This window comes from Drosophila willistoni, chromosome 3R (assembly GCF_018902025.1).
Source record: "Drosophila willistoni isolate 14030-0811.24 chromosome 3R, UCI_dwil_1.1, whole genome shotgun sequence".
In the NCBI taxonomy this organism is placed as follows: Eukaryota; Metazoa; Arthropoda; class Insecta; order Diptera; family Drosophilidae; genus Drosophila; species Drosophila willistoni.
Window position 1 is genome coordinate 30,634,931 of NC_061086.1, and position 27,994 is coordinate 30,662,924.

The 27,994-nt window shown below is 44.7% G+C and overlaps 1 protein-coding gene across 6 annotated transcripts; it reads right to left on the reverse strand.

Annotated features, from left to right (window-relative positions):
• LOC6649624 (trithorax group protein osa) lies at positions 1–27,867 on the reverse strand. Of its 6 annotated transcripts, none has more exons than XM_047009229.1 (15): positions 27,486–27,867; positions 25,302–26,350; positions 18,123–18,455; positions 17,810–18,037; positions 10,718–10,874; positions 9,528–10,643; positions 9,280–9,464; positions 8,958–9,212; positions 7,638–7,853; positions 7,176–7,404; positions 6,066–6,518; positions 5,376–5,535; positions 4,958–5,156; positions 4,802–4,886; positions 1–4,735 (listed from the first exon to the last, which is right to left on the reverse strand). In XM_047009229.1, the coding sequence occupies exons 2-15, from the start codon at positions 26,244–26,246 to the stop codon at positions 837–839; spliced, it is 8,460 nt and encodes a 2,819-aa protein (XP_046865185.1). In that variant the 5' UTR covers positions 26,247–26,350; positions 27,486–27,867; the 3' UTR covers positions 1–836. The 6 variants fall into 6 exon arrangements, with proteins under 6 accessions (XP_046865185.1, XP_046865187.1, XP_046865184.1 ...); XM_047009231.1 differs by having other exon boundaries at positions 7,176–7,364; positions 7,637–7,853; XM_047009228.1 differs by having other exon boundaries at positions 8,949–9,212.
• Positions 27,868–27,994: the final 127 nt, after the last annotated feature.

The window sequence follows — 27,994 nt, forward strand, 5'->3', positions numbered from 1 at the left end:
TTTGTTTCTTCGTTTTTTTCTTTTAATTTATTTAATTTAATACAATAAGTATATTCTGTGCTTAAATGTTTTACGACGCTTATGATCCTTCTATCCTTTAGTATCATTATCATTATTTTCCACTTAGTAGCTACTTCCGCTATCCTTTTTATTGCCACCTCATTTGAATGCTGGGTTAAATTCACTGCTAAATTTCAACAGGATATTCTTGTTTAATGATGCTGAGTGTGTGTTTGTGTGTGTGTCTGGGAAGGAGGTGTGGTGTGGTGGTGGTGGTGTCTGTATGTGTTTATATATATATATAATTCTTAGATTTACTATAGATTTGAGTGAAAAAATATACAGGTGTTATTGTATGACGACGAATTGCAGTGTATATGGTATGTGTGGGTGTGTATTTGTGTGTGTGTGTGTCTGTCTGGGTTACTATCCCATAAAACATTATCGAGAGTTAACTATTTCCACGCCTTTCTCTCCTTTCATCCTTTCGATTGATCACACACACATGGTAGTTGGTGACTATGCTAAGCGGCGCTTTCCTCTTCTTCTACATCATAAAGTTATTGTTGTTCTTCGTTTAAGTAAATTTACATTGTTTGATTACATTGTTAGGGTTGTTTGTATATGAAGTTTTTGAAGGGGCGGGGAGTTGTAATTTGTACGTAGCTAATTAAAAGCCCACGCGAGACAACAACGCACATTAGTTCAAGTTTATCAATGATCTCTCAATCCTGCTTCAGCTGCTCCTGGTCATGCTCCTGCTCCTACTACTCCCGATTGCCCAAGTCAAATCAATCAACTGGCCTATAGTAGGAAGCTGGCATCATTGTCGTATACTACGCAACAGCAGTCGTTGTTCCTGTATTCGTTGGTGGTGGAGCTGGCGGCTGCTGGTTAACAGCTGTGGCTGCTGCAGCTGTTGGCGCTGATGCTGCCAAATTATTCGATACTAAATTGGCAGCGGCAGCAGCTTTGCTCACTTGTTGCTGTTGCTGCGGATGGGGGGTCTGTGTCTGTGACTGCAGTTCTCCTGTTGGGACTGGGAGTGAAGTAGGAGGAGCTGAGGCCACTGCATTGGTCATCGTTGACTGGCTGCTGCCCACACTGCTGCTGCTGTTGGTTTGATTGCTGCTGGCAGTGCCGCAGCTGTTGCTATTGGTGCTACTGTTGCTCACATCATTGAAGGTAGCTGCCGGAGGCAATTGTTGGCTGCTATTGCTGTTTTCATCGTTGACTACCGCCGTGGATGATGAAGATGAGGAGGACGCTGACGCTGATGTGCTTAACGTCGTTGTTGCAGCTGTTGGGGTTGATGTTGTTGCTGCTGCCGGTGCAGTTGTTGTTGCTGCCGTGACAGACGCTGCAGCTGTAACTGCCGGTGACTTTGCATCCGCAGGATTGGCAGCAGTCGTCGACTGCTCTGGCTGTCCTGCACTGGATGATTCAATTTTGGTCACCGTCGCTGCTGGGATGATTGCCGCCACTTTCTCAACAGCTGGAGTCGGCTGTGCACGTTGCTGCTGCTGCTGCCGTTGCTGCAGTAATCTATACTCCACGGAATGCATGGGTCCAGCGCCTCGAGAGACCTGAAAAAGGACTCGCGATATAATCAATGCCACCTGCTGGTCCAATATATGCGACATCACTAGGCCCAATAGACGCTGTTCCTGTTGCATAAACAGAGATCGATTGTCGGGATGTTTGGCCAGGTGGAGTAGCGTGCCCGCTGCTCGCCGTAACATGTCGAGACTGGTTCCCATGGAGTCGGGATTTTCGCGCAGGTAATTGATGCCATGCTGATTTGCCACACCCAATGCCGTCTGTTCGGCCTGCTCGATAAACGCCACCAAATAGGAGATGCATGGCGACTGAAGGGCCACTGTCCGTGCCATGGCACTGTCCGCTGCGGCCAAGTAGTGCAGCAGATTAACAGAAAACTCCCTTAGCACCTGATCCTCATTGCGGCACAAATGTCGCGTGAGCACAGCACAAAGTTTCTCCAATCGCGAGAAAGGCGGTGTCGCAATCACTAGATCAACATTGGCATCTGTCACACATAGTTTGCACAAGGCCTCCAAGGCTAAGCGTTGCGGCGACAATACCGTATTGGGGCCGCACGATGGGAACGGATCTTGGCCATGGGCGCTGGGACAGACAGCCCAATGGAGCAGACCATCGATCAAGGGTCGCGCTATCAATTCATCATATCGTGACAGCTCCAGATGGCCAGCTATATTGGCCATGGCCACCAGCATGTTCTCTCTGATGGTTATTAAGTAGTCCCACCACCATTCGCGTTCACCTTGCAGCGAACTGCACGAATCACTAAAGTCTGTATCCTCTTCGCGGTCGTAATTGCGCGTCTTGGGAGTGCGCCGTAGGTGTTCATGATTTAACAAGAGCAAACGTCCAAGGACTGCCAAAAACCTCGTTGACTTGGCCAGTACCGTCTCGTTGCCCGGAACAAAGGTCAAGTTCCTAAAGATGTTCGAGAGAGCAATACAGCGACGCGCCAGAGAATCTTGACTTTCGTTAACCAGATACAATGAGGCCTCGTCTCGCGTATAGCATTCATCCTCATAGCTGGAATCCCGTCTTCGCTGTAGAACGTGGGCAGCATCTCGTACCGTTGATTTTGGATCAAAGCCCTTTGGTTGTGGTGGTGGTCCCGATGCTGATGCTGATGATGAGGATGATGAAGCGGCGACACCATTGGTAAGACGTGGCGACTCAATATCCATATCAACAGCTCGACAATCACTATCGACAGAATTGCCGCCACCGGTCGCGGATGAAGTAGTAGTTCCTGGCTCCTTCTTAATCTCGCCTTGGGGCTGAGCAAACTCTTCACCCAATTTGGATTTCTTTGGATCGGTAACAGAGCCGCTACTAGCACCGCTGCTGCTAACCAATCGCCTCTTCTTGTTATAGGTCTGTTGGAGTATGCTACTACTAGACTCCTCCGTGTTAGACATGTTGTCTTCCTGTTTTATAACCACAACGGATGATATTGACACAGTCTCCGATTTAATGACACCCCCTTTGGGGGCAAGTGTGGTCGTCGTTGCTGCTGCCGTTGACGTTTCCTGCCTCGTTTTGGCCTTCTTCTCTGAGCGGATGTAACGAGCAAATGGAATGTTTACGATCTCCGACTTAAACACATCAATAATCCCGTCGAGCGGATCGGGCTCTGTGAAGCCGAATGTCCAGGCATTGCTACCCACTGGTTCGAGTTGCTCGTACAATTTATTTGTGTCAATGTCCCATGACTTTTGGCGTTCGTCCACAAATATATCATGCTCGGCCTGTTGTATTCGAACTGGAACTCCCTTACGGGTGACCATGGTGTAGTTGGGAGTGAATGACAGAAGCAGCGATCGTTCCTCTGGATTGGGCTGCACGCGAACTTGACCCAAATCGATGCCCTCATCGGCATCATCTGAGTCCTCAGTACACTTTCTGTCCATATTCTCGTAATGCCGTTTGCGATTATAGCTGCATATGCTACGCACGCATCGAGATGAACGGCCGCCCCGCATCTTTTGCTGCTCCAAGCCGCGAGAGCTGGACATGACCGTACCACTGTCAGCATCGTCGTCAGCCTCTTCGCCAGCAGCAATGGCCGCCGTCGCTGTTTCCTCACATCCTTCGTCGAACATCTCGGCGAGATTCTTCTGAAAGTGCTCCAGCAGCAGGGTTAGCAGACCGGGCAAGTTTGAGATACCAAAGAACTGCACTGTTGTGTCGTCAAAGAGCAGCACATTGAGCACATCCAGAGCCCAGGTGCACTCGGTCAACAGGCCAGAGCGCATAGCCATGAATATCCGCCACGGATCGACGGGGCAAACATCGGCTTTGGTCAGACGCTTGCGCCGGTAAAGCACCGGCGTGGTCGATTCCACACAATCGTGTGGGAAAATTAGCTCCTTTTTGGCTAACTGACCGCCTTGTCCTCCTACTGGCATCTGGGGAGGGTAGGCAGCCTGCTGGTTAGGCATTTGATGCGGATGTTGTGGATGTGGATGCGGATGAGGATGTTGATGTGGATGCTGATGCGGAAGTGGGTGGGGATGTGGATGTGGCGGCTGTGCTTGTTGACCAGGCTGCATTCCCGGTGCACCAATTATTATGGGTGGTTGTTTCTGAGGAATCATTCCGGCAGGTGGATTACCGGGCATGGCCACACTTGTTGGCGGACCCGCAGCTTGAGTTGGTGGTGGCATCGCATACGGTTGCTTAACCATGCCTCCGGGTATGGGTGGCATTCCCGGTGTTCCAGGAACACCTACAGCTCCATGTGGCGGTTGTTGGACAGGCTGGCCGGGCTGTTGAGGTTGTGGCGGCATTCCCGGTACTCCGCCGGGCATTCGTTGTTGCTGCCCAGGGCCAGATGGCGGACGCAGCGGGGATCCCGGCGGTGGAGCAATTCCACCTGCCTGCGGCGGTTGTCCGGGAGTTATTTGTGACCATTGCGGGGGTCCCTGTGGTGGCTGCTGTTGCCCAGGTGGTGCACCTTGTTGGTAAGGCGGCTGTTGTTGCTGCGGCGGTGGTGGAGCCTGTTGCGGTGGATAGCGATGTTGTTCCCACTGGCCTACGCCGGCTGGCTGCTGTATGGGTGGACCATGGGGACTGCCAGGCGGAGCGGCTCCTCTTGGCGGAGCAGTACCCCAGGTTTGCGGAGCAGGAGAGGCAGGATATTGGGGACGATACTGTTGCGCACCGCCTTGCCATGAACCTAAAGAATTAAAAAGAAATTATCAGAAATGAACTGGAATTCTGGAATGGCGTCTCCACCACTTACCGTAAATTTGAGGCCTTGCATTATACCCTGGATAGGGCTGAGGGGAGTCTTTGATGAAGTCCGGATGCCGACGAGGTTGCGGACTCTGAGGATGGTTAGAAATGTTCGGTTTAATCAATTAATTAATGGCTTAATCCTATCTCATTCGTATCTTACTTGATCTGGTGGCCTGTAATAGTCTTGTTGTCCGGGAGTACCGGGTGCATAAGCGCCAGCGGGTGGTGCTCCGACTGGTGCTCCGCTCGTTGGTGGTCCACCTGCAACTGGCTGTGTAGGAGGTTGAGGTCCTCCGGGCGGCGCCTGACTGTAGGGTCTATTTCCATACGGACCATATTGATTAGCACCAGAAGGAGGACTGGAGGATAGAAATAAAATAGAAAGAAAATCAATTGATTGACATTCATTGGATAGAGCTTAACACATTTCAAGTGTTTGTCTCTACAAATTCATTTCATTTTCAAAGCTTAATTAAAAGCACAGTACAATTTTATCCCAGTGTGTGAGTGGGTGGGTGGATGGGTGTTTGTTGTGTGTGTAACTGTGTCTTTGAGTAATTGAGAGAATTGGCACTCACGCTTCCCCCTCCGGCCCATAAGGAGGGTACATATTGCGATTCTGTGGCGGATATTGTCCTTGACCCTGTCCAAATGGCTGATTGGGTGGTCCAGCAGCATTATACTGATCACTTCCACCATATTGGCCATATGCTCCGGGCTGTGATGGATACGGTGAGCCTGCAAATGGTAACCAATACATACAAATATTTGTTTAATAACTTTTCTTCATTGAGAATCATTGAATTGAGCTACGCGAAAGATTTTTTGGCTTAAGAGAAAACAACAACAGAGAATTGAAAACATAAATTATAACAAAAAAAAAGTAAGGATAATATTAGAGATTCAATCTACTATAACTCTACAGATTTTTTATAATCAGCATTCAATACAATTGACATTACTTTTTCTCTACAAATAAAGATGTTTCGGCTGATTTTCAAATTTTTTGTCGTTTAAAGAAATGTCCATAGTAGATGGTTTAGCTATAGATAGATTAGTAGCATTTTTCTATTTCATTCATGCATATTTCAAGCAACGAATTTTGTTAGTTACAGTTTGTAAACACAATGAAATGATGAGGAAAAAAGATGCCATACAAAATAAAAGTATATAGTGAAATTGAAATGTGAAATAAAAAAGGTTAAACAAATGTCATTAAATTAGATAAAGAAAAGGTGTAACCAAAAACCAAAAGTTGATGAGTATACCTGGCGTTCTAGACACAGGCGTTGGATAGCCGGAGCCACCTTGTGGATAAGGTGCTCCGGCAGCGGGTCGCGCATGCTGAGGCGATGGCGGCACCGGCCCAGGCCCGTGCCCATGTTGCTGCGGTGGTGGCGGTGGCAGCGTTGGCTGCTGCTGTGGTGGTGCTGGCATGCCCTGCTGTTGCTGTTGCTGCTGGGCTTGTGGCGGCGGCGGCGGCTGAGGGCCACCAGCCGATTGTTGCGTTGCTGCTGTGTGTGGTGAATGTGGGGGTGGTGGTGGTGGGTGTGGACCAGGACCAGGACCAGGCCCAGGACCACTATGGGGCCCAGCAGCAGCAACAACAGCACCAGGGGCCACAGCACCGCCAGCAATTGGATCCTCAAAGGGATTGCTAACGCTTATATTATCACCGGCACCGACAACAGCTCCGGCGGCTGTTTGATTTGATTGTGTGCCTGAAGCGGCAAGGCATGGCAAGGCAAGTCAAGCGAACGGAGCGGCGATTGATGAATGGTTGGTTGAATGGGATGATTGGTTGATCGATTGATTGATTGATTGAAATGAATGAATATGAATGCATTGAATGGAATGAATGATAAAGTATCAATGAATGTTGTTGATTGGATGGTTGATTGATTGGTTGATGGTGGTGGTGCAATATCGTTGTTGTTGTTGTTGTTGGTGTGATGTGGTTGTCGTTGTTGTCGTTGGTGGTGGTTGTTGGTGGTGGTTGATGGAAGTTTACATATTTTTAGTAGTGCGCCCACAGAGATTTATAGTTAAAAAACATAAAAATGAATGAAAACAAAATACACAGAGATGTAATTAATATAAAAAACACTCTCGAAACATATAAACTTTATATACATGATTATGGGATTACAAATATAACGATAATGGATGGATAAGGGATGGTATTAAGCATCATCTAATAATAATAATAATAATCACTGACATTTAATTGTATTTAAAATTTTGAAAAAATCAAACGATTATACCACAAAACAAATGGATACAAAAGAGGAAAAAAAAACAAAAAAAAAATCTGACCCTACACACATATAGAATTTTCTTATATAATTTTAGAATAGAATTTGTTTCACTTTTCATACCTGGATGAGGTGCCTGCGGATTATTTTGTGAGGGGGGTCTCTGCATTTGACCCGCTGCCGCATAATCTGGCTGTGGCCCACTACCGCCTGGATATGCAGCACCGCCGGGATATCCTACATAGCCATCGATCGCTGCATTTGGTGGAGCACCTGGTGGTGCAGGAAATGAATCCTGCGAGTTTGACGACCCTGTTGAATTTGTTGTTCCAGCATCCAAATGGCCACCACCGATTGGTTGCAATTTGTTGATTGTTTCATTAACGTTTTTTCCCCAAGTGATTTCAATTGCGAGAATTATGCGAAGAAAAAACGTGGTGAAAAACATTTTCAACGACAACAACGCACAATCAAAAACAAAAGATGGAAAAACGAACAGAAAAAGAATACAAAATTAAGTATCAAATGTGTCCAACATAAAATGACAAAAACAAAAGCCAAAGCGTCTGGGCTTAGACACTTACCTGGCGATGGTACAGAGGCTGCCTTTGTGGTCTTCTTCTTGCTGCCAGCTTCCACCTGCTGTATGATGGGCAATGGATCGATATCGCCACGATCGAAATGACACTCGAAGGCCAATAGATTCTTTGTATAATGTTTACGTAGCGTGTAGGCGGCACTGCTGCTGGCTCCAATACCCAAGAGACCTGCAATATCCTTCCATGTTTTGCTCTTTGTCACCTAATTGAATGATATAAACGGAAATCAGCAAATCGTTTGGGTTAATCATAGAGAAGTATTATTCAGCATAATATTATGCATATGGCCATATTTATTAAAAAGGATGTTAAAAATATAGAAAAAAATATTGCGAGCAAACAAATTTTTTTTGTTTTTTTTTGTGTGTGGATGCATTTTTAGGTGAGCCACATTTTTTGTTTTGTTTTTTAGTTCATTTTGTGTGAGTTGAGATTAATTAGTTAGTATGTGTGGTATAGTGGTTAGTAGTTTTTGTGTTTTGGGTGAAATCATTGTGGACATAAAATAAAAATCTAGCTACTTACGAAATGTATAAGTCTAAAAACAAAAATGCATTGTTTTGTTGGCATTCTACTTGAACTTAAAAAGGAATTCAATTTATTTCGAACGAAAACTATTCAACGATTTAGTTAGAATTCAGGAAAATAGCTTTTGTGCTTTCCCGGTAACGAACTAAAAACTGAGACAAATTTATTTTATCAACTCAAAAGAAAAGGTAACTAAGTAACTGATGTCTCAACCAGAATCAGAATCAATATGGCATGCACTGACACACAAGAAGAGAGAGAGAGTGTTAAGGAAAATGCATGCATCAAAATACAAAAAAGCTGTACAGCCTTAATTAGATATATCTCTGCAATTAAGGCTATATGTTACTCATGATGCAGCTAAAAGTTTTGATTTTTTTTTGGACTCTTGGAACGGGCTGGAGGCTGGAGGATACAGAGAGACAAAGAGATAGAGAGAGAGAGAGAAAGAGAGGCGGACGGGTGGCTCTTGTGCAAGTTAAGGTATAGGCTGGAGATGACTTTGTTCTATACGTTAGCCGAATATTTGTTTTTCTTTTTGGTATTTCACAAGATTTTATGGTTGGTTACTTTTCAATTCAGTTTTTTCTTTTTTTTTTTGGTGGTGTTGTTGTTGTTAACTACGTTGGTGGTGGTGTTTGGTTGATTGATTTTACACTAATTTTTGTGGTCTATTTTAAGAGAGATATTTTGTTTTTTTGATTTGGATTTGGATTTTGGTTTGCTAGTAAATCTAAAAAGAAGTTAGTAAAAGGAGTTACTACGGCACCTTGCATACCTCGACGAATCCGCCACGTTCTTTTACATAAATGTATAACCTATATAAATCGAGTGGCTGTTTTGAAATGGTCGGGCATGCCGTTATCGGTGTACGCCTTTCCTCCATAAATGTCCGCAGCTTGTCCAGCCATCCGCGTCTATCTGGATTCTCATCCATCTCATAGAGTTTACACAGTGAATCGGATTTCTTGGTGGTGGTAATCGTACTCCGAAATGGTTCTTGTTGCACAGGAACATGACTGTTGAACACCTGCTGCAATAAGAGAGAAAAAGTTGATGATTGAATTGCTAAGACTCGGGTTTCGTTTTGCTTTACTTACCGGACTTGCCGCTGGGCGCGTCCAATTTGGCGGCGAACTCATATCGTATTCTTCGCCGGGTCCACCACCGCCCGGATGCATCACAGCGGGATGTGGGGATGTGCTTGGAGGGGCTAAATGACTTTGGCTATATGGATCATTTTTGCGCGACTTTGGTGTGGTGCATTGTGGATCTTCACCGGATGCTGCAAAACGAAGAGGTTCAGTTTTACTTTCGACTCGCTTGATTCTGCGTCAATTCTACTTACCCGCCGATGCATTAGAGAGCGTACTCTGTTGACTAACTTCATCCATGGGCGTACCATCTGGACCGGTGGTTACCACTGCGGTGACTGCATGTAATCCCGATGCTGACGTTGGACCCGACGAACTTATACCATTATCTTGCGATATATGCTCCGGCCCACTTTCCGCGCCGCTGCCTCCCTGGGCCCCCAGCATGGATTGTGGCGGTGTGCTCGTAGGTGGACCCATGCTTGTTGGTCCATGAGGCGGGCCCATATGATGAGGTGGACCCATCGGCATGCCGGGATGCATTCCAGTCGGTCCATTGCCGTAGCCTTGCGGTTGGGGCGGTGTAGGACTGCCGCCGTAGCCACCTTTGTGCTGTAAATGCTGCTTAAGATAGTTTAATGGGCGTGGTGATCCACCGCCCTGAGGTGGCGGTGGGCCTGGTCCAACGGGTGGTGGTGTGCCCTTGCCCTGCACATGATTTCCCATAGGTTGGCCCGGAGCACCGCCAGGAACCGACTGTTGGGGAGATGGTGGCACCCATTGATATGGTGGATACTGGCCATGCGGACTGCCGCCACCGTGGTTGGGCATACCCCGGCCTGGATAGGGTTGTGGTCCGGTTGGCATGCTATTGGCGCCGCCTGCTTGGCTGGTGGGAGGCATTGGTGGTCCGGTGCCATAAGCTCCCGGCGGATATTGTGGCCTTGGCTGGTAATTGCCTTGCGGATATTGTTGCGGCTGTTGAGGCGGATATCCTTGACCTGGACCCGGACTTTGTCCCGGCCCGCCCATTTTATAAGCGCCATGCATATGCGGTGGCATCGGATAACCAGCGGATGCTCCCTGCGGTGGCGGCGGCGTTGCCATATTGTTCATATTCTGATTTGGCGGCGGTGCTCCCGATGGTGGTGGTGTCTGCTGGGGCGAATTACTTGCCGACGATGCTGAATTCGAGGCCTGTTGCTGCTGAGATTGCTGCTGTTGCTGCCCAGGCGGCGGACCCGTGGGTAGACCATGTGGTGGCATTGGTCCAGGACCGGGTGGACCAGCAGCTCCGATTGGTGGTTGTTGCATTGGACCGCCGCTGCTTGATTGATTGCTCGCCGGACGTGATATTGGATGATTTTGTGCTGGCCGCAGGAAATGGGAAAAAGTTTTTCAATTATGCTGGGGATAAGACAGCATGAGATAAATGTGTACTTACCCACTGCAGGTGACATGGAACGCGAACCGGAAGAGCCAGTGGGCGATGGTGTGGGCCTCATGACTTGCTGTGGATTTGGTGTACCCGGCGGACCAGAACCCATACCACTATGTCCCCCACCACTAGAGCTATCGTTGCTATTTTGTCCAATTAGCTCCTGCAATGAAAATGTGTGTGTTGTTGTTGTTGATTTAGTATTTTATTTTTTTTTGCTTTATCCGCGACGACGACAAAAACAAACAAATGCCGGCCGGCATTTTTCCTCTTTTTTTTTCTTTCCTTCTTTTTTTTTTTTTTTTGTGTGTTATTATTATTTAAATGAAAGTGATAGCAACAAAACAGCGAATTAGCCGAAAAGGCAACAACACGATAGAGAGCACCTGTATGTCACTCAGCAATGTAAAGATAGAGATACTTTCGAGTGTGTGTGTGTGTACTAATTTGTTTTGTTGAAAACGTGGAATGACTATCTAGTTTATCTTTAAGAAGACTTGATGATGTGTTGCCGCAGTCGATAAGGTTTTCGAGAGGGGGAGAAGAAAGGGAGATCATGATCATGATCATGATCTAGGGTCAGGTCGTCAACTGAGAGATGTTTTTCAATTAATCGTATTGTCATTTCCACTGAAGTAGTCACTGCGCGACCTTTTACTGACATTTGGGGTCGTCCGTCGTGAGCAATACTACCTAGGATCGCCATTTGAAAGACAACGTCAACGTTGTCGTCGTCGTCGTTTCGTAATTATTTTTCTTTTATATATTTCTCTTTTTTTACCGCCAACTGGATTGACAAACCCGCTTACAGCGAAATCATAAACGCCAAATCTTACTTCAACGACAACGAGCTCTCTGCTCCTCTTCTCCCTAGTTTCTCCTCCTTCTCTCGTCTTTTTTGTTTTTGGTTTTTGGGGCACAAAACTCGGTGCGATGCGACACGACTTTAACTTTTTGCCGCCTATAACTATACGAAAATCAAGAACAATTTCAGCCAAAGGGAAACACAACAGCAACAGACATACATACATACATACATACATACATATAAAGACTTAAGTCGACAGCAATTCGAGTCACAAGCACACACAGATACAACACTCGCACACACAAAGCCCCAAACCAGCGAAAGAAAAATACAACGCTGTTCGTTTTGGTATCTGAGAAATTAAGTGAAGTGAAATGAAATGTACGACGAACTGACGGCAACGGCAACGGCAACGGCAAAGCCAAAGCGCACAGCACAACCAGGCACAGGCAATGGGCAGGAAGAAGGCGGTCGGACACGGTGAGGGGTGGAGAGCACGGGGCATAAAAGCTATGTGGAACGACAACAACGACGACGACGACGACGACTACGACGGCTGCAACTTGAAGCGCTCCGAGAGAGAGAGATGGAGAGAAAGAGAGAAGGGGGAGACGACTACAGGCAAGTGGCTGGTGTTTTGTGCTGTGGTAGTTATGGCGCGCTTGGAAGCGAACCCAGCGAACGTACGATGACAAAGACGTAGATAAGGAACAACAGCCATACACACACAGATACACACACAGACACACATTTTCAACGTTGAAATATAATAAAATGAAATAAGCAACGACGTCGCTGCTAGCCAGCCAGTCAGTCCATTCGTTTCTCCTCGTTCGTTTCACAGAGAGTGTCGGGGGAGCAGCAAAAACAAAAAAAAAATACGTTGAGAGTGTGTTGTATAAATGATGGTGATGGTGCCGGGACTAGGTGGAAAGGGGGAGGGAAGACGAGAGAGGGGGGGCTACCATACACTTGAGTTGCGACGGCGTTGATGACGAGAATAGCAAGCGGCAAGAGCTAAGACCGACCAGATAGAATGTTTTGTACTCAATATATGAAGGCAGCCAGCCAGCCAGGCCAGGCCAGGCGGCCCCACGTTTTGTAGTTGTGGTCGTGTAGAAAAATTACTTGGAAAGAAAAACAAGCAACAACGACGATAATAACAACAATGAAATCATTTATAAACCGAGTTTCAAACTTGGCAAATTTTTAAGAGGCAATGGGTTTATACATAATTTAGTTGGAGGGGCGGCATGGCAAGGCAAATGGAAAATGGCAAAACATTTCAAATTGAACTTCAAATTCGATACAGATTTTTTGGTCTTTTTGCGCGCCAAAAAACATTAAGAAACCCATGGCGCATATTCCAAAACGCTTGAACACACAGATTTATGATCATCATCGCGTCATGAGGAAGATCTTCAAGTTATGTTGGAGCACTTGAAGTCATTTCGCCTTGTCATTAAGTGCTTTTGGCCCGAAGAACCACATAAAGTTTGGAGGAAAAAAAAATTATGTAAATAAAAGTGGCCAGTCAAGATGTTATACGAGATGTCAGCTGTTGGCCCTTTTTGTGGCCCCTGCGATTATGTCAAAACCGAAAAGGCAAGAAGAAAACGAAAGACAAAAGAAGAATTAAAAGCCAAGCTAGAAGGAATTTACAAACGGACTCGAAAAGAAGTGATAAAAGAAAACGTTGCATTCAACTCTGAACGTCGAGCATATTATCCATCCATACACAAATGAAACGGAATGGAAGGAGGAGAGGGAAGTGCAATGGTTTTTATTTCGCCAAGCATGGCACGTAGCAAGATTGACTTGCAAGAGCATAGGGGTCGAGACAGTGGAGGTCGGTCGGTCGGTCGGTTGGTTGAATAAGTTTGCCCACCTCACCTTTGAAACTAAACAGAGTATTTAAGACTAAAAACCAGTCAGGGGGGATTATAATATCTCTAAGATCCAAAACCAATTGAAATGGGGTTTTTTCCTTTTTAATTAAACGAATAGGTCGGTCGGTCGTATAATTTGTTGATTTCAATTCCAATTTTATGACTAAGTTTTATTATAAGTTGCCTTTTATGATATTTTAGATGGTAATTCTATTAGTTTTATATCCCTTGAAATGAGACTTTCATATTTGTACTAAGTCGAACGATTATTCATCAGCAGCTCCCATAGGAAAAGATTATAAAAACCTTAAAAGGGTATGGATGGGATATAACCAACCAAGACACAGGCAGGCAATAGTTAGTTCAGACCTCTGGTTGTTTTTTGTCTTCCCCTTTTCCTTCTTTTACTTTATGCTCCTCCAATCCAACAATCCAACAACATGGGCGCACACACAGCTGAGCGGTTTCGACATTCAGAGTCAGAGCCAGAGCCAAAGTTGTCGAGTCGCAGCCACAGGCAAACGTTCATTAGGTATTTGTGGGTGTGCTGCGACTGTGAGCAACTGTGTCGGTTTGTCTCTATATAAATGTATCTGTATTTGTATCTCACTTTGCGTGTGTGTGTGCTCATGCAATTTTTGTTTGTGCTCGCTTGAAATTTTATGAGCGAAACGAAAGTTTGTGTGGCTGTGGCTCTGGCGCAAATGGCACAAGGGAACGCCAGCAGCACGCAAATAAATACACACAAGCGCACATATAGAAATATATGTATATATATCCATACATACATATATACGTTATAGAGTCTCTGTGTATACCAACAGCACCAGAGCCAGAGCCAGCCACCAGCAGAGAAGAGCAGAGGAGTCGTAGTCGTCGTTGTCGGTCTGTTCGTTAAGCAAACGTCTGATGACTCTCAACTACTTACAGCACCGACCGACCCAACCGACCGACTGGCAGGCAGGCAGGCAGGCAGGCAAAACGACAGTCAAACCGACCGACCGACATAGCCAGCAGTAACAACAGCAGCAGCAGCACTAGCAGCCAGTCAACCACTTTGTGTTCAGGCGAATGTCCCATGAATCGAGTTGGGAGCCATATCCATACAGCAACGACAACAACAACAATTGAGTCGACAGCCGGTAAAGCTAAAGCTAAAGCACAACTTCGTCTCTTCGTCCCCCAACTCTGTTTATGGCTCTCGGTCTCGGTTCGTCGTTTCAGCGTTTCGTTTGGTTCATGGGGCTTTTGATTGGGGCTCTCTCTCTCTCTCTTCCTCTCTTTCTCTGTATGTGTCCAAACGACTGAACTGAAAAACAAGCACACCGCAGTCACACACATACACAGGCACATAAATACTAAATGTATGTGTGTGAGTGTGTTTGTAAGTACAAAAACAAGCAAGGCAAAAACTCTGAACTGAACTGAAATGAAATGAGCGAACTCGACGTTTGTTCATTCGCATTTTCTTGCTTTTTATACACATACAAACATATACCCCATAAGAATGGCTAAAAGGGTATATCAAGATTGACAAGATACATGTAACATGAACGAACAGCAAGGCGAAACTTTTAAACTCCAACAAACAAACAAAAAAAAAAAAAAAAACAAGACATGAAAATACAAAGATATTACAAGGATAAGAAGATAAGGTCCTGAGTATCAGACTTATTGAGGGTATCACAATGTCGGAGCACTGATAAAATTTTTGTTCGTAAAAACATATTTTTTTCGTTATTTTATTTTTGTTGCGCCTGTTAAAATGAAAAACGATGATGATGCCGACACAACAAAAACAACATCAACAGCAGTGGAACAAAAAAAAAATCCCAATAGCAACTACAAACAGCAGAAGCAGCAGCAATGCGACACACACAAAACAGGGGAGAACAGGCGGGCGGCGGGGGGGATAAACCGGCAAAAATTGTTCGTTCGTTGATTATTGACAGGCGGCAGGTGGTAGGGGGAGAGGAGACAGGGCAAAGTTGGAGCAAGGCATGTGGCTTTTGGGGGCCTAAAGAGACCGTACGTTGTTGCCGCCGCCGCCGCCGTCGACCTCTGAAATTGCAAACTTGTGATACTGCAGCTAAAATGATTGCCGAGGCAAGGATGAAGTAGGACACGGGCAATGAAGTTAGATAAACTCTCCTGCCTGCGCCTGCCTGTCTGTCTGTCTGTCTGTCAGTCCATTTGTCTTTCTCAGTTTTGATCATTCAAATCGATTTTACATGAAATTTCATTTCTTGATTTTCATAAATTTTGACGTTTAGAGGGGTCTTTTGGGATAATCAATGCAACCAACCCAAGCAAGGGGAACCCTTTCAGAGTCTAACCTTTTTCAATTGAATTTCTTTTCAATAACAGTTCGATTTTCAAATCAGAAAACTTGAAATGCAATTCGGAAGAAGGTAAAAAAGAAACTGTGTGAGACATAATTGGTAGAGTTGAAAAGGGTTGGGCCTTTTGCCTTTATTTGAAGAGTGTTCCATGAAGTTCTAATCTGCAATTGAAGTTCCGGGAATGGACACAAATGATTGAAATGGGGCAAAGCAAGCATATTTAGGAGCCACATAAATCCCTAGCACTTGAATAAATGTTGCGGAAGGATACAAATGGTGGCTGATATGGTTGAATATCGTGGCTGCAATTAAGAATCAACAGAACAGGAATGATTTGTAAGGAAAATAAAAGAGTAAACAACCCGCAACAACAACATCAATGACCTTGGCATTGACCCAAATATATATATATAAATATATACATATATAGGGAAACACACGCTTTGTGTGCGATCTTGAGTGTAGTAGCATCTGTAGCAGTGTTTGTGCATTCAGATACATACATACATCCATAATATATAAAGGGAATGAAGTAAAGTAAAAAAAAACATACCAAACCAAATTGGTTTGAGAGCCAGGAGGATTGTCGAAGGCCTTCGATGTTGCCTCTGCCGCGGACATACTGAATGAATAAAATGGGGAACAACAAAACACAAACGTAACAAACACACACACACACACATCACTCTGGTGACGAAGGTAGGTAGAACTCCCCAATATCAAATGATGGTGCTGTGGTTCACACTTAGTTGATGTTGCCACTGGTTAATCCATGTATAAACTAAAAATCAATCTCTCAAGGATTATGAGATGATATAACTTGATTTTTATAATTGGATTGCAAATGACGAAGAAGCAAAGCGATGGATGAATATCAGACGGAAGGTACTCCTCCTCCTCCTCTTCTGTCCACATACCTAGTAGTATGTTGCTCTCATTGCTGCTGCTGCCGCCGATGGCGTCGCGATGGATGCGAAACGTAAACAAAAGACAAGGGAAAATACCATTGGTATATTATAGCGCGGCGCGGCAAAAGAAAAGAAAATTGTAATCAAAACAAAATAAAAAAAAAAAAGAGAAATAATAAAAATTCATAAAAACAAAAGCGTGGCGCAGCGACGGCACCGGCATCAGCCAGACAATAACAACAACAACGATAAGAAGACTTGAGCAATTTTTGTTTTTTAAGAACCAACAGCAAATGGTTGTTGGGAAAGAAAGCGAGTCGGAAGGGTGGGGGAGGGGAGTAAGTGAGGGAAAACATCCAAAAAATCCAAAACATCCAACCTTAATGGGCGTAAACATTTGACCCTAAACAACGACACAACCAAAACAACTCGAACTAGGAGGGAGATGGGGGTAAAAAATACTTGAAAAAAAAAAGAAGAGGTTGAAAGGCAAAACCAACAACGAATTGCGGCGATACCAGAAAAGGTATGTAGCTGCTGCTGCTGCTCCTCCTCCTCCTCCTCTTCTATGTGAGTATGTACGTTTGACGTCAGAGTGAATTCAAGTTCACGTGCAGCAACAAACACAGTTTGTTGACCCAGTTTTTTCTGTTGCCCCCCTCCTCCCTGCCTCAGACATCATCGCTTATTTGAACAGTGTGAATAAAAGCAGAAGTGGTGGCGTATAGTTTTTCACATTCGTGTTAATGTAGTCCTCCTCCTCACCTCCAATTTAACCAGATTCTTATCTAATCTAAAATGCTAAGGGGGAGGGATGAAATTCAGATTAGCAAAAGTCGAAATGACCTACGAGTGACGAGAAATAAATCAACATTTTTAGCTGAACTAAAGTGAAAATTTAAAGATACGTCTTTAATTTGTATGCCCACATAGTAGTGGGCCAAACATCCTTTTTTTTTTGTGGTTCAATATTTGATGAGTTGGCGCTGGGAAATTGGCCATACTCTCCACACCAAGTAACATAAATGCAATTAAAAATACTGTATTGAGGGGGCATGTGGCCCCGTTTCCATCGACGAACATTGCAAATATCCCTTCATTCTTTTTTCTTTTTGTGTTGTCGTACAGAAATAGCATTTAATTGAATTTACCTGATGTGGCGATGGCGATGCCTGCGAGGGCTGCGGCGATGGACTTGGCGCATGCCCCGGACTGCTGCTAGGTGGTGGTCCGCCAGCCACAGCGGCGTGGGGTGGTGGCGGTTGTTGTTGTTGCAACGGTGGCGGCGGTGCATGATGCGGTGAGGCGGGCGGCAAAGGATGTCCAGGACCAGGACTAGGTGATGAGCTGCCCGGCCAAGGCCGATTTGGTTCGGGATACTAGATTTTAAAGAAAATTAATATATTATAGTGGACTCACACACACACACACAGAGAGTGTTTTGTGGGCAGGAAAGTAAGTTACCTGGTGCGTCGAGTAGGCAGTTCGATGATTTGGGGGTCCAGTCGCCGGTAATCCAGGCGGTGTTGGATATCTTTGCGGGTACGGCGAATATTGAGATGGCGGTGTATTTTGTTGTGGTTGTGCCTGTCCAGAGCCAGGCGGTGGTGCTGGTGCACTGGGTGCTCCAACTCCACCGGGCTGCTGTCCGCTTTGTTGTTGTTGTTGCTGCTGCTGCTGCTGCTGTTGTTGTTGCTGTTGCTGCTGTGCCTGCTGCTGTTGCGGCGAACTAGGATAGGAACCTGAATTTTGACCGTGAGCTGGCGGATAGGGTGACTGACCCCTGGAAGTATTTGTCTATTTAGGAAGGGAATAGAAGGAAAACAAAACGATATGAGATCAAGTCAATTGTTTAGATATAAAATTCAAATTTGCAATTTAGATGTAACTACGCCCCCACCACTCCTTTCTTTCTCTCTCTTTCTCTCAGGTAATTTCTATTATTTTATGTATAATCGAAATGAAAGAGAGACAATGCTAGAGAGAGAGAGAGAGAGTACGCATACATTTTTCTCTCCTCTTCTATGTATCGCTCTCTCAGTTTCTCTCGCTCTCGTTTTTAGCTCAGAGTTCAATTATTTGTGCTAGCGATTGTTGTTGCTGGACGGCTGGCCATGGCCACCCCCGCCAACCATCTGTGGGCCAATGCACATTCCGTTTTATTGTATATATCATTTTAATCGATTTTCCACAACCAATTCCGTAAATGCGCGCACAAACACACATACATGTCCGTGTGTGTGTGTGTGTGTGTGTATACAGGACAAGCCAGGACAGGCGACGCACCCTCTGGGTGGCGAATTTTCACTTGACAGTCACAAATGTGCAGATTAAAAAAAGGCAATCCAAAAGTGAATCAAAAAAAAAAAGAGAAGAGCAAACTACTAAATGCTTGCTTGGTCTGAGAACAAAAGGCAATACCGTTATTCTACCGTTTTGCAGCGTAAACAGGATAATATATACATATGTATGTATATAAAAGGAAGACCCAGAGAAGTTGAACCTTAGAATAAATGCCAAGTGGAAATGTGCAAATACATTAAACACAGAGAAATTGTGAATGGACAGCAGCAGCAGCGCAGCGCAAGGTAAATTCCTAGACAAGCCACCTGAAGCCCACCTGAGGCTAAAGTCTTCTGCAGCATAAACCCTTTTGACCTGTTTTCAATTGTTGCCATGAGTAATGGGTATTTTCTGCATTTTATTTTCTTTAACAAGACTTTTTTAACGCTTCAAAATTGACCTGACCCACCACCATAACAATTTTTAAGGTTCCCCATTAGCAAAGAAGTCCTTATGAACCAGAAAGGGCTGATAACAAACCAGGGTTCTTTTACAGTTCTACAAAGGAATTTCCTGTATTTCGTATTGAGGCGGCCGCCTTTCACATTGTAAAGCCGTTTCAATAAATCTATAGAGTTTGCCACCTTTTGTTTATAAAATTTAAAGAGCCTAGAATAATGGAATAGGCAAATAGTACCTCATACACGAGAACCACTAGTTGGTTCGCTGACTGACTCGATAGTTAACTGCAGCTATCCCACTTGAGGTAGAATATGAAGAAAATGAACGAGGAGACAGACAAGAAGCAAGGAGACCAAGAGCAAAACATGCAACAAAGTAGAGCCGAGTGTGGCATGGAAGAGAGCTCCGAGACACCTTTCTACGTGGTGGATATGCCACAATCAGAGACAGAAGAGACTCTGCGACAAGCAGGACGAGTAAAAAAAGCTGAAGAAGAGCTTTATATGCCATTAATGAAAGGATTTTCAACTTGACGTAGAGCAACAAGGGACGAAGCAGCAGAGCGGGAAGGATGGGACAAACACATTGCCATGGCATGGCATGCCAGGCGCCCCTCACACACAGACTCGAAATGTTGTTGGCAACGAAGGAGCAAAACAGCAATGGCAAAGGCAAGGGCAACGTTGCTGCCGGAGTAAAATGTGGCAATAAATCTAATGGAAACTCACAGCAAATGAACGAACAACGAAGCGTACAAACGAATGCAGAGCACAGAGAGGCAAAAGCAGCCACCGCCACCAGACCCGGCATACACACACACACACACACACACACACACACACATGCACAGCTCTGAGTTCTCTGGTCGAGGAGGATAACAACAACAAAAACGACTACGACGACCGTTGGATCGGGTCGGTCGGTCCACTGCAGGGTGACAGGAAACATGAATGGATGGTTTTCGTACATTTAATGTGCGTGTGTGTGTGTGTGTATATCCCAGTTGTGTGTAAGCGAAGGCGGCACTGGCAGTCAGGCAGGCAGGCAGTCAGCCAGCCAACAAGCAAGCAAGCAAGGAGAAATAAAGTAAAAAAGGGAAAACTCATCATGGATGAAAATCAAAAGCAGAAATGTATACGGCAACAGCAGAAGCAAAAGCAGCGGGTAGAAGCTGAAGTGGAATTTGAATTAATGCAGCAAGGGTCGTACGGTGACGCACACAGATAGAGATACACATACATACATACATATAAAGATCGGACGGTCGGATGGTTAAAACGAGCAGAGCGAGAATCGAGCAAAATTACGTTTTTGAGAGTGGCAGGCGCGGAGCAACAGAAGCAGGAGCGAGTGTCAGTCAGTCATTCAGGCAGTCAGGCAACGAACAGAAAGAGGGGAGAAAAACATTGAATAAACTGCCTCCACACACACACACACTCACTCACATAGAAATCTACAGTGTGTGATGTGAACTGACTGACTGGCTGGCTGGAGTGGAGTGGAGTAGAGTAGTAGTAGGAGATGGTTGGTGGTGGGTTTTCTCTGTGTTAAAAGCCGGCTCGACTCGACTCGACTCGGTTCAGCTTGGGTTGGATGGGATTGGATTGGGTTGCTGCCACCGCTAGAGTTTACTATGCTTCTTGCTACATGTATTTTATAATAACGCCGCGGCACAAAAAACAAAAACGTTGCAACAACAGCGATGGCCGTGACAAAGCGCAGGGAGTGGTCCTGGTTCCTGATCCTGGTTCTGCCTTGGGTTTATAATTTCATAACACAGACTTTCACACACACACACACAAGCACACCCACGTGCATAAATTGTAGGGAAAAACGCCGTTGTAAATGCGATTTTTGAAGCACACACAGAAAAAAGGTAAAGCCAGGCAGCGGCAGCGGCATTTGTAAGGGTTGGCATTGGACTGGGAGGACGGCCGGGATTACGGAACGTGCAAAATTACGTATAACTTGAAAAAAGGGGACACATGCAGTAAATATATAAGTTTTAATGCAAACAATGTAGCATTTTCAGAGCGCACATGGCACAGGCAGCAGCTCGAGGGGGTGGGCCAGCGCCAGAAAAACAAAGGGGGAAAAAACTGAATTGATTGAAAAATGACGATGAATGACACCAAATTAAAAGCTAGACGCGGAATCTGTTTACGAAGATGACAAAAATATAAATAGATTTGAAATTATTAATTTAGAAAAAGTTGTTATATTCAAAGAGAATGAACTAGCAATGACATTTTCTTTTAAAAGTGCCCTCTTTGAATGAAAGCTATGAAGATTGGGTATTACAAAGTTGTAATTGAAGTAAAAAACAAACTTTTTACATCACCGTGAGGATTGTGAACGATAAAACTGATAAATATGACCATCAATAACAACACTTTTAAAAGAACGATGAAGAGGTTACTCCTTCAATTTGCGCGCCACAATTGTGCGAAGAATGGAATGGATGAAAGGAAGGAAGGAAGGAAGGAGGAGGAGGCACAATCAACAAACGGGTCGAAACAGCAGCACAACGGTCTGGAGACAGAGACAGGGGCTGGGGCTGGGGCAAGGGCAACGATTTTATATGCTCCACTTTTTGTAGGTCAAACTTTAAAGGCACAAATACTGGCACCATCCGTACATACATACATACGAAAACTGAGCATAAAGATACAGGCGGCTCACACACACACACACACACATACACAGGGATATAACTCCGCCACCGCACAACCAAAATACAACCGATAACCGACTACCAAAAAAAAAAAAAAAACATAAAGAAGAAGGTAAACGAAATAACAAAGACAACAACAACAAAAACAACAACAAGAAAGGGATAGTAGCAACACGATGTACCCAACCGAATTGCTAATGCAATGAAGGCCGTCCAACAGACAGACAGACACCCTCTTCCCCTCCCATAGGCCATGGCCATTCCCGCCGAGAAACCTTTAAAGAGAACAACGAACGACATCGCATCTTAAAGTCTGAATAATTCTTGTGATATTGTTGTGGCTGTTGTTGTTGCTGCACCTGTTGAATGGATTGTAAGATTTTTGCTTTTCAAATTGAATTCATTTGAACTTTTTACTACCACATCATCATCATCATCGTCATCGTCATCATCATCAAAATGGGGAGCTGCTGCCATTGGAGGTTGGAGGATAGGGCGAGGGAGAGGTGTATATGGGAAAGAAATTAGTCCAAAGGCATGTCACATGTATGAGCAGCAAAGACGACGAGCCCTCCTCTTTGCCGGTTCGTAGCGGTTTCTCACTTATTTATTTTGTTTTGGTTGCTGTTTCCTCCACCACCTTCCTCTTCCCTGTGCTCGCTGCTGCTGCCGTTGTTGTTGTTGCTCTTCAGACCTCTTCTTCGTCTCCCACCCCCCTCTTTTTTTTTAGTCAGAGAGTCCGTCAGAGTCAGAGTCAGCTGTGACAACGACAACAACAACAAGTTTCGGTGTATCGCCACCTTTTTGATTACGGTGCCTACTACTTGCCTACCCCTCACTCTTTCTCTCTCTCCGCCTCCACTACATTGCTTTTTAGTATATGTATTGTTGTAGCCGAATGAGTGTACGTCAAATACCTATGTAGTACATACATACATATGTATATCTCTCTCTTATATATGTATGTATGTATTTATTGCATGCACGCGTAAGTCACACTTGCCGGCATTTTTTTTAGTTGTTGCTGTTGTTATTTTCTCCTTCTCCTCCCACCATTAGCGCCATCCATTTCCACTACATTGTTTATGCACACACACACACACACACATACATTTGTACGTACATCTTGTTCTTGTTCTGATATGGAACGGTTTCACTCTCATTTTTTTTTCTATGGTCTGTGGGTTGGGCATAAGTCAAAAGTGCATTTTAAATTGAGCAATAGAAAATCATTACTTTTTGAATTGAATTTGTTATCTAATTGCTTCACCAAAGGACTTGGGGTAGGGTATTGTCTCTTCAACTTGTCGTTTTGTCTTTTATTATATTTTTTTCGTTTTGTTTTTATCTCATCAACAAAAGCTTTCGAAGGTCGCGGCGCTCTAGCCCTGAGTGTAGGTTGGTTGGGGTACACATAGATTTGTTTATATTTTTCTAAACAACTGTCGTCGTCGTCGTTGTTGTTGTTGTTTTGGTTGTCGTCATTAAAGTTCATTGGCTTTTTATCCAAAGCTCCACCCCCCCACCGTATTGTGCTCGCTCCTCCTATCTGTATCTGTTTGGCTTAAATTTATATTCTGCCATTCATAAGAAACACCAAATATCTATACTAGACACGCCACATAAATCATTAAATGTTCCACTCGCAAAATTTGATTGTTTTTGTTTTTAAAATTAATTATATATGGGCTGCATTTAACCGGTTTAATTATGTGTGTGTGTTTGTGTTTTTATTATAAAAATTTGCTACCAAAACGTGAGTTCATTCATCACGTGTATTCCGCGAGGAGACCGAAGTGATGATGTGTCTATTATAAACACAATTGTTATCTCATATGATTAATAATTTTTTGATTTTTGTCGATTCAGGAATTTACTTGGCGGTCTTTGTGCAATAACAAAATATATATAATGAGGAAACTCTTACAATTTGTATAGGAATTATTGTTTTGTTTGTTTTGTTTTTGTGTTTTTTTTTTCGAGTGAGTACAAGTTTGTTAACCTCTGCGCACCTCAGCACTCAGCGCTGATAAGTCAATCAGTTAACACCTGTTTGTAATATATATTGGATATTTGCAACTACATAGAATAAAATTTCTACACGAATGTAAATACTTCTGGGAAACCTTCTATATCATAATTTACTAGAGTAATTTGTAGGGTAAATTACTATTGCATATTGGATTGTATAGTTGGTTTGGGACGTTAATGATTGAAATGGCCTATGACCATAAATTTCTGCTAATGTTGCCCTAGTGGAGACCCACTAATGTTTTCTAATACAACCATGAAATAACTCCATAATGATTTGGGGTCCTCAATCGAGTCAACATCGTGACAGGGCAACACCAAAATCGGCGGCACATTCTTTCCATATATACCCAACCCCCAACTCTTAGTCAGACCCGGCGGGCGAACCATTGAGGAAGGCATTTTTATGTCGATGGTTTTGCTTGGGAGAGTGGGAGTGCGGAAAGGGGGCGAGTCTATTGGTGTGGGACTGTTGGCGCAAGTGAAGCCTCAACACATTTTGTGTACAAACTTTTCCTCTTCTTTTGCCCCTTTCTTCTTGTTTTGTTACTGCGCTGCTGTATTCTGCCTGCTTCTTCTTTTCTCGTTTTTTTTTTGTAGCCTTTTCATGTTTTGTTGTTATTGTTTTCCGGCGGCGGCAAAATGCCGGCTCTTTCAATCGGTGGTCGCGCGGCGTAATATATATGTATGTATATATTATGTGTGTCAGTGTGTTTGCAGGACTTCTGCTGAAGGTTGCTGAATCTTTCGACCAAGACGAAACCTTAAAAACATAACAGTGCACCAGCCTCCACGCTTCCCATCTCTCACCATCTTTACCCTACCACTATCACTTTTACCCATTCCACATTCCATATGAATACGTGTATGTGTGTGAGTGTGTGTTTGAACAAAAAGGTGACGAGCCCCTCTTCATGAGAATGAGTGGGTGAAGATAGCTAAAGCATATAGTCAACTTGTGCTTAAAGTGTGCGTACACACACACATGTGAGAGCTTGTGTGTGTGTGGGGTCAATGAAATTGTGAAATCAGTGTCAATGTCAAAAAAACCATAACATTGTCCTACCTTGCACTTTTGCATCGATTCTTAATGATATGATTACAATATTTTACCAAAATGTCATTAATAAAAACTAAATATTATACAACTTTTGAGCGCGAGGCGCCAATATCTAATAAAGAGGAAAACTTACCGGTGGTGGCGTCCTATACTGCTGAGAGGGTCCCAATTGTGGACTGTAGGGCCTGGGCGGGGGTGCCCAACCCTGTTGAGCGCCATACGGAGAAGGTTGATGCTGAGGCGGCGGAGGACCGTGTCCAGGTGGTGGGGGTGGCCCACCGCCAGCGGCCTGTTGATGTTGTTGCTGCTGCTGGGCTGCGGCTGCAGCCGCCGCAGCTGCCGATGCTGCCTGCTGCGGATCGTAGCTGTTGGCATAACGATGCTGGGGCGGCGGCGGCGGATTTGAAGATTGCAGCAGCGAATTTAACGTTGGTGTGGGCCCCTGAGGCGGCTGTCCTGGTATATATCGTTGCTGGGGTGGCCGATTTGGTGAGCCACCCGGCCCGCCTTGCTGCTGGGGCGGTTTGCCACCTGGCGGGGGTTGACCATACCGATATGGATCCATGTTGGGATCACCAGTATGGTAGCGCGCGTAAGCAGGATGCGCGTGGGGCGGTGGCAGGTGTGGCGAGGCTGCACCGTATTCATCTTTGGAGCCAGGCGCATGCTCTGGTCCGGCTCCAGGCGGGGGCGGAGGACCGCCATGATGTTGCATGTGAGGCGGTGGTGGTGGCGGATGTTGTAAATGATGATAGTGCATGACAGCAGCAGGATCTGGAGGACCTCCGCCGGGTCCTGGTGGTGGAACGCCATAAGGATGTGGGGCAGCGGCGACACCTTGTTGCTGCTGTTGTTGTTGTTGCTGCTGCTGCTGTTGTTGTATAATTGGATCGTTGCCGTTGTTGGGCGTGGGTGGCCCAGATGTTGGTGGTGTGGCTGCACCACCGGCTGTTGCTGCTCCTGCTGGTACTCCTACTGCGGCACCACTGGCTGCTGGAGCAGGACCTGCGGCCGCAGCAGCGGTCGGTGCGGGTGCACTACCGCCCTGTGTTGAGGGCGATTTTATTTTCTCATTCATGGCTATCGCTGCTGCTCGAACCTAGAGAAAACCCACCAACAACAACAACAACGTTGACGCTGATGACGACGACTGCAACAGCGGCAAATTTGAGGTTATGTTAGCTGCAAGTTATCGGAAAGACTTTCATTAGTGACGAGAACATTGGGCAAACATTATACAGAACACGACTTAATTTGACAAACATTTAAACAAACTACGGCACACACACGCACACAAATGCATTTGCATAAATATGTTTAGTATTTGTTTCTTTAAATTTTGCTCGCAGGAAAATGCAAAAAATTGCTGCTGATATTGAATGAGAGAAAAGTCCGCTGCCAGCAATACCAACACAAATGCAAATACAACAACAATAACAATCCTATCCGCCGCATACGAGAAATCGCCATACGTTGGCAACCCTGTCGGCTCTCTTTCGGGCTCTCTCTCTCTCGTTCACTCAACACATTTGGCGGCTACCATTTACACGCACATGCCATCTCCGTCTCACTTGCACTTGCTTGTTAGTGAGAGAGAGCCCAGAGCCAGGGGTCCAAATGCATATGTCGCTCTCGCTCGCACTCGCGCTTACTTATGCGCCTGGGAAGGCTTTATTAGTTTTTGTATGAAACGACAAACGCAGTAATGATTTTTTGCTTTCTGTTTTTTTTCTTTTCTCTTTTTTTTCTCGTATTTTTTTTTTTGTAATTATATAGATAATTCTATCCGAAATTTTCACGTTTTTTTACAGCACTACTTAAGCTTGGCCATTTTGGTGGCAATTGTTAAGATATTATTATAAATAATGGCTATAGCTCACAGCCGCTGCTGCTACTGCTACTGCTGCTCTCTCTGGACACTAGCAATTGTATTAGTTTGCTCTGCTGCTGCTGCTGACGTTTGTCGTCTCGTCTCATTTCGTTTATGCTTCGTTTGGGAGTTTTTCTTTCATTTCTTTTTTCTTGCGTTTTGCTGTGGTTTTTCTTTTTTTTTTTCTTTTTCAGGCTGATGATGCAAGGATGTGGTTGGACGTTTTCTGATAATTTTCTATATACACAACCTCAGCTGCTGGTGCACTTTTGGCCGCAGCCATTCTATTTTCTTACACTTTTCAGCGAGTAGAAACTGTGTTAGCTAGTTTTGGGTTTTTGGCTTTTTGGGCATTTTTGTTTTTCGTTTTCATCTTTTTTTGTTGGTAATATTTTCTTAACAAATAGAATATGAATATATCGCAAAAACACACTCACACACACTTACACATATAGAAGAATATTCACGCATTCGTCCATAGACTCTGGCTATATATACTAAAACGAACTCGCGTGAAGAAGACAGAGGACGGGGCAGAAGCGGCGGCGGTGGCGGTGGCAGGCAAGCTCGGTATACGAAACGAATTTGAAGTGTATGCAAGTCTCTTTTGCTGTGTCGCTGTCTGTCTGCCGAAGAGATTTTTCGCCAAGCCGTTTTAGCTGCTATAACTATAGATTTGGTGGCACAGTCACTCGCGGCTTATCACCAGATATACCCTGTACATGTTGCACATAATTTTCTTAATTAATTTGTTCAATATTTCACTTAATTCTCTTAATATTTTCGCATGATTTTCACTGGCGTTGCCACTGACAATATGGCGGCTCGATTGGCAGTTTATCGATGCGATAACGATAGTTACTCAACAGAGCCCTGTTAGCGTCCTGCAGTTAACAGTAGCGCCATGTTGGCGCTTAACAGCACATTTCTTTCGATAGACATAAAATGGAAAATAA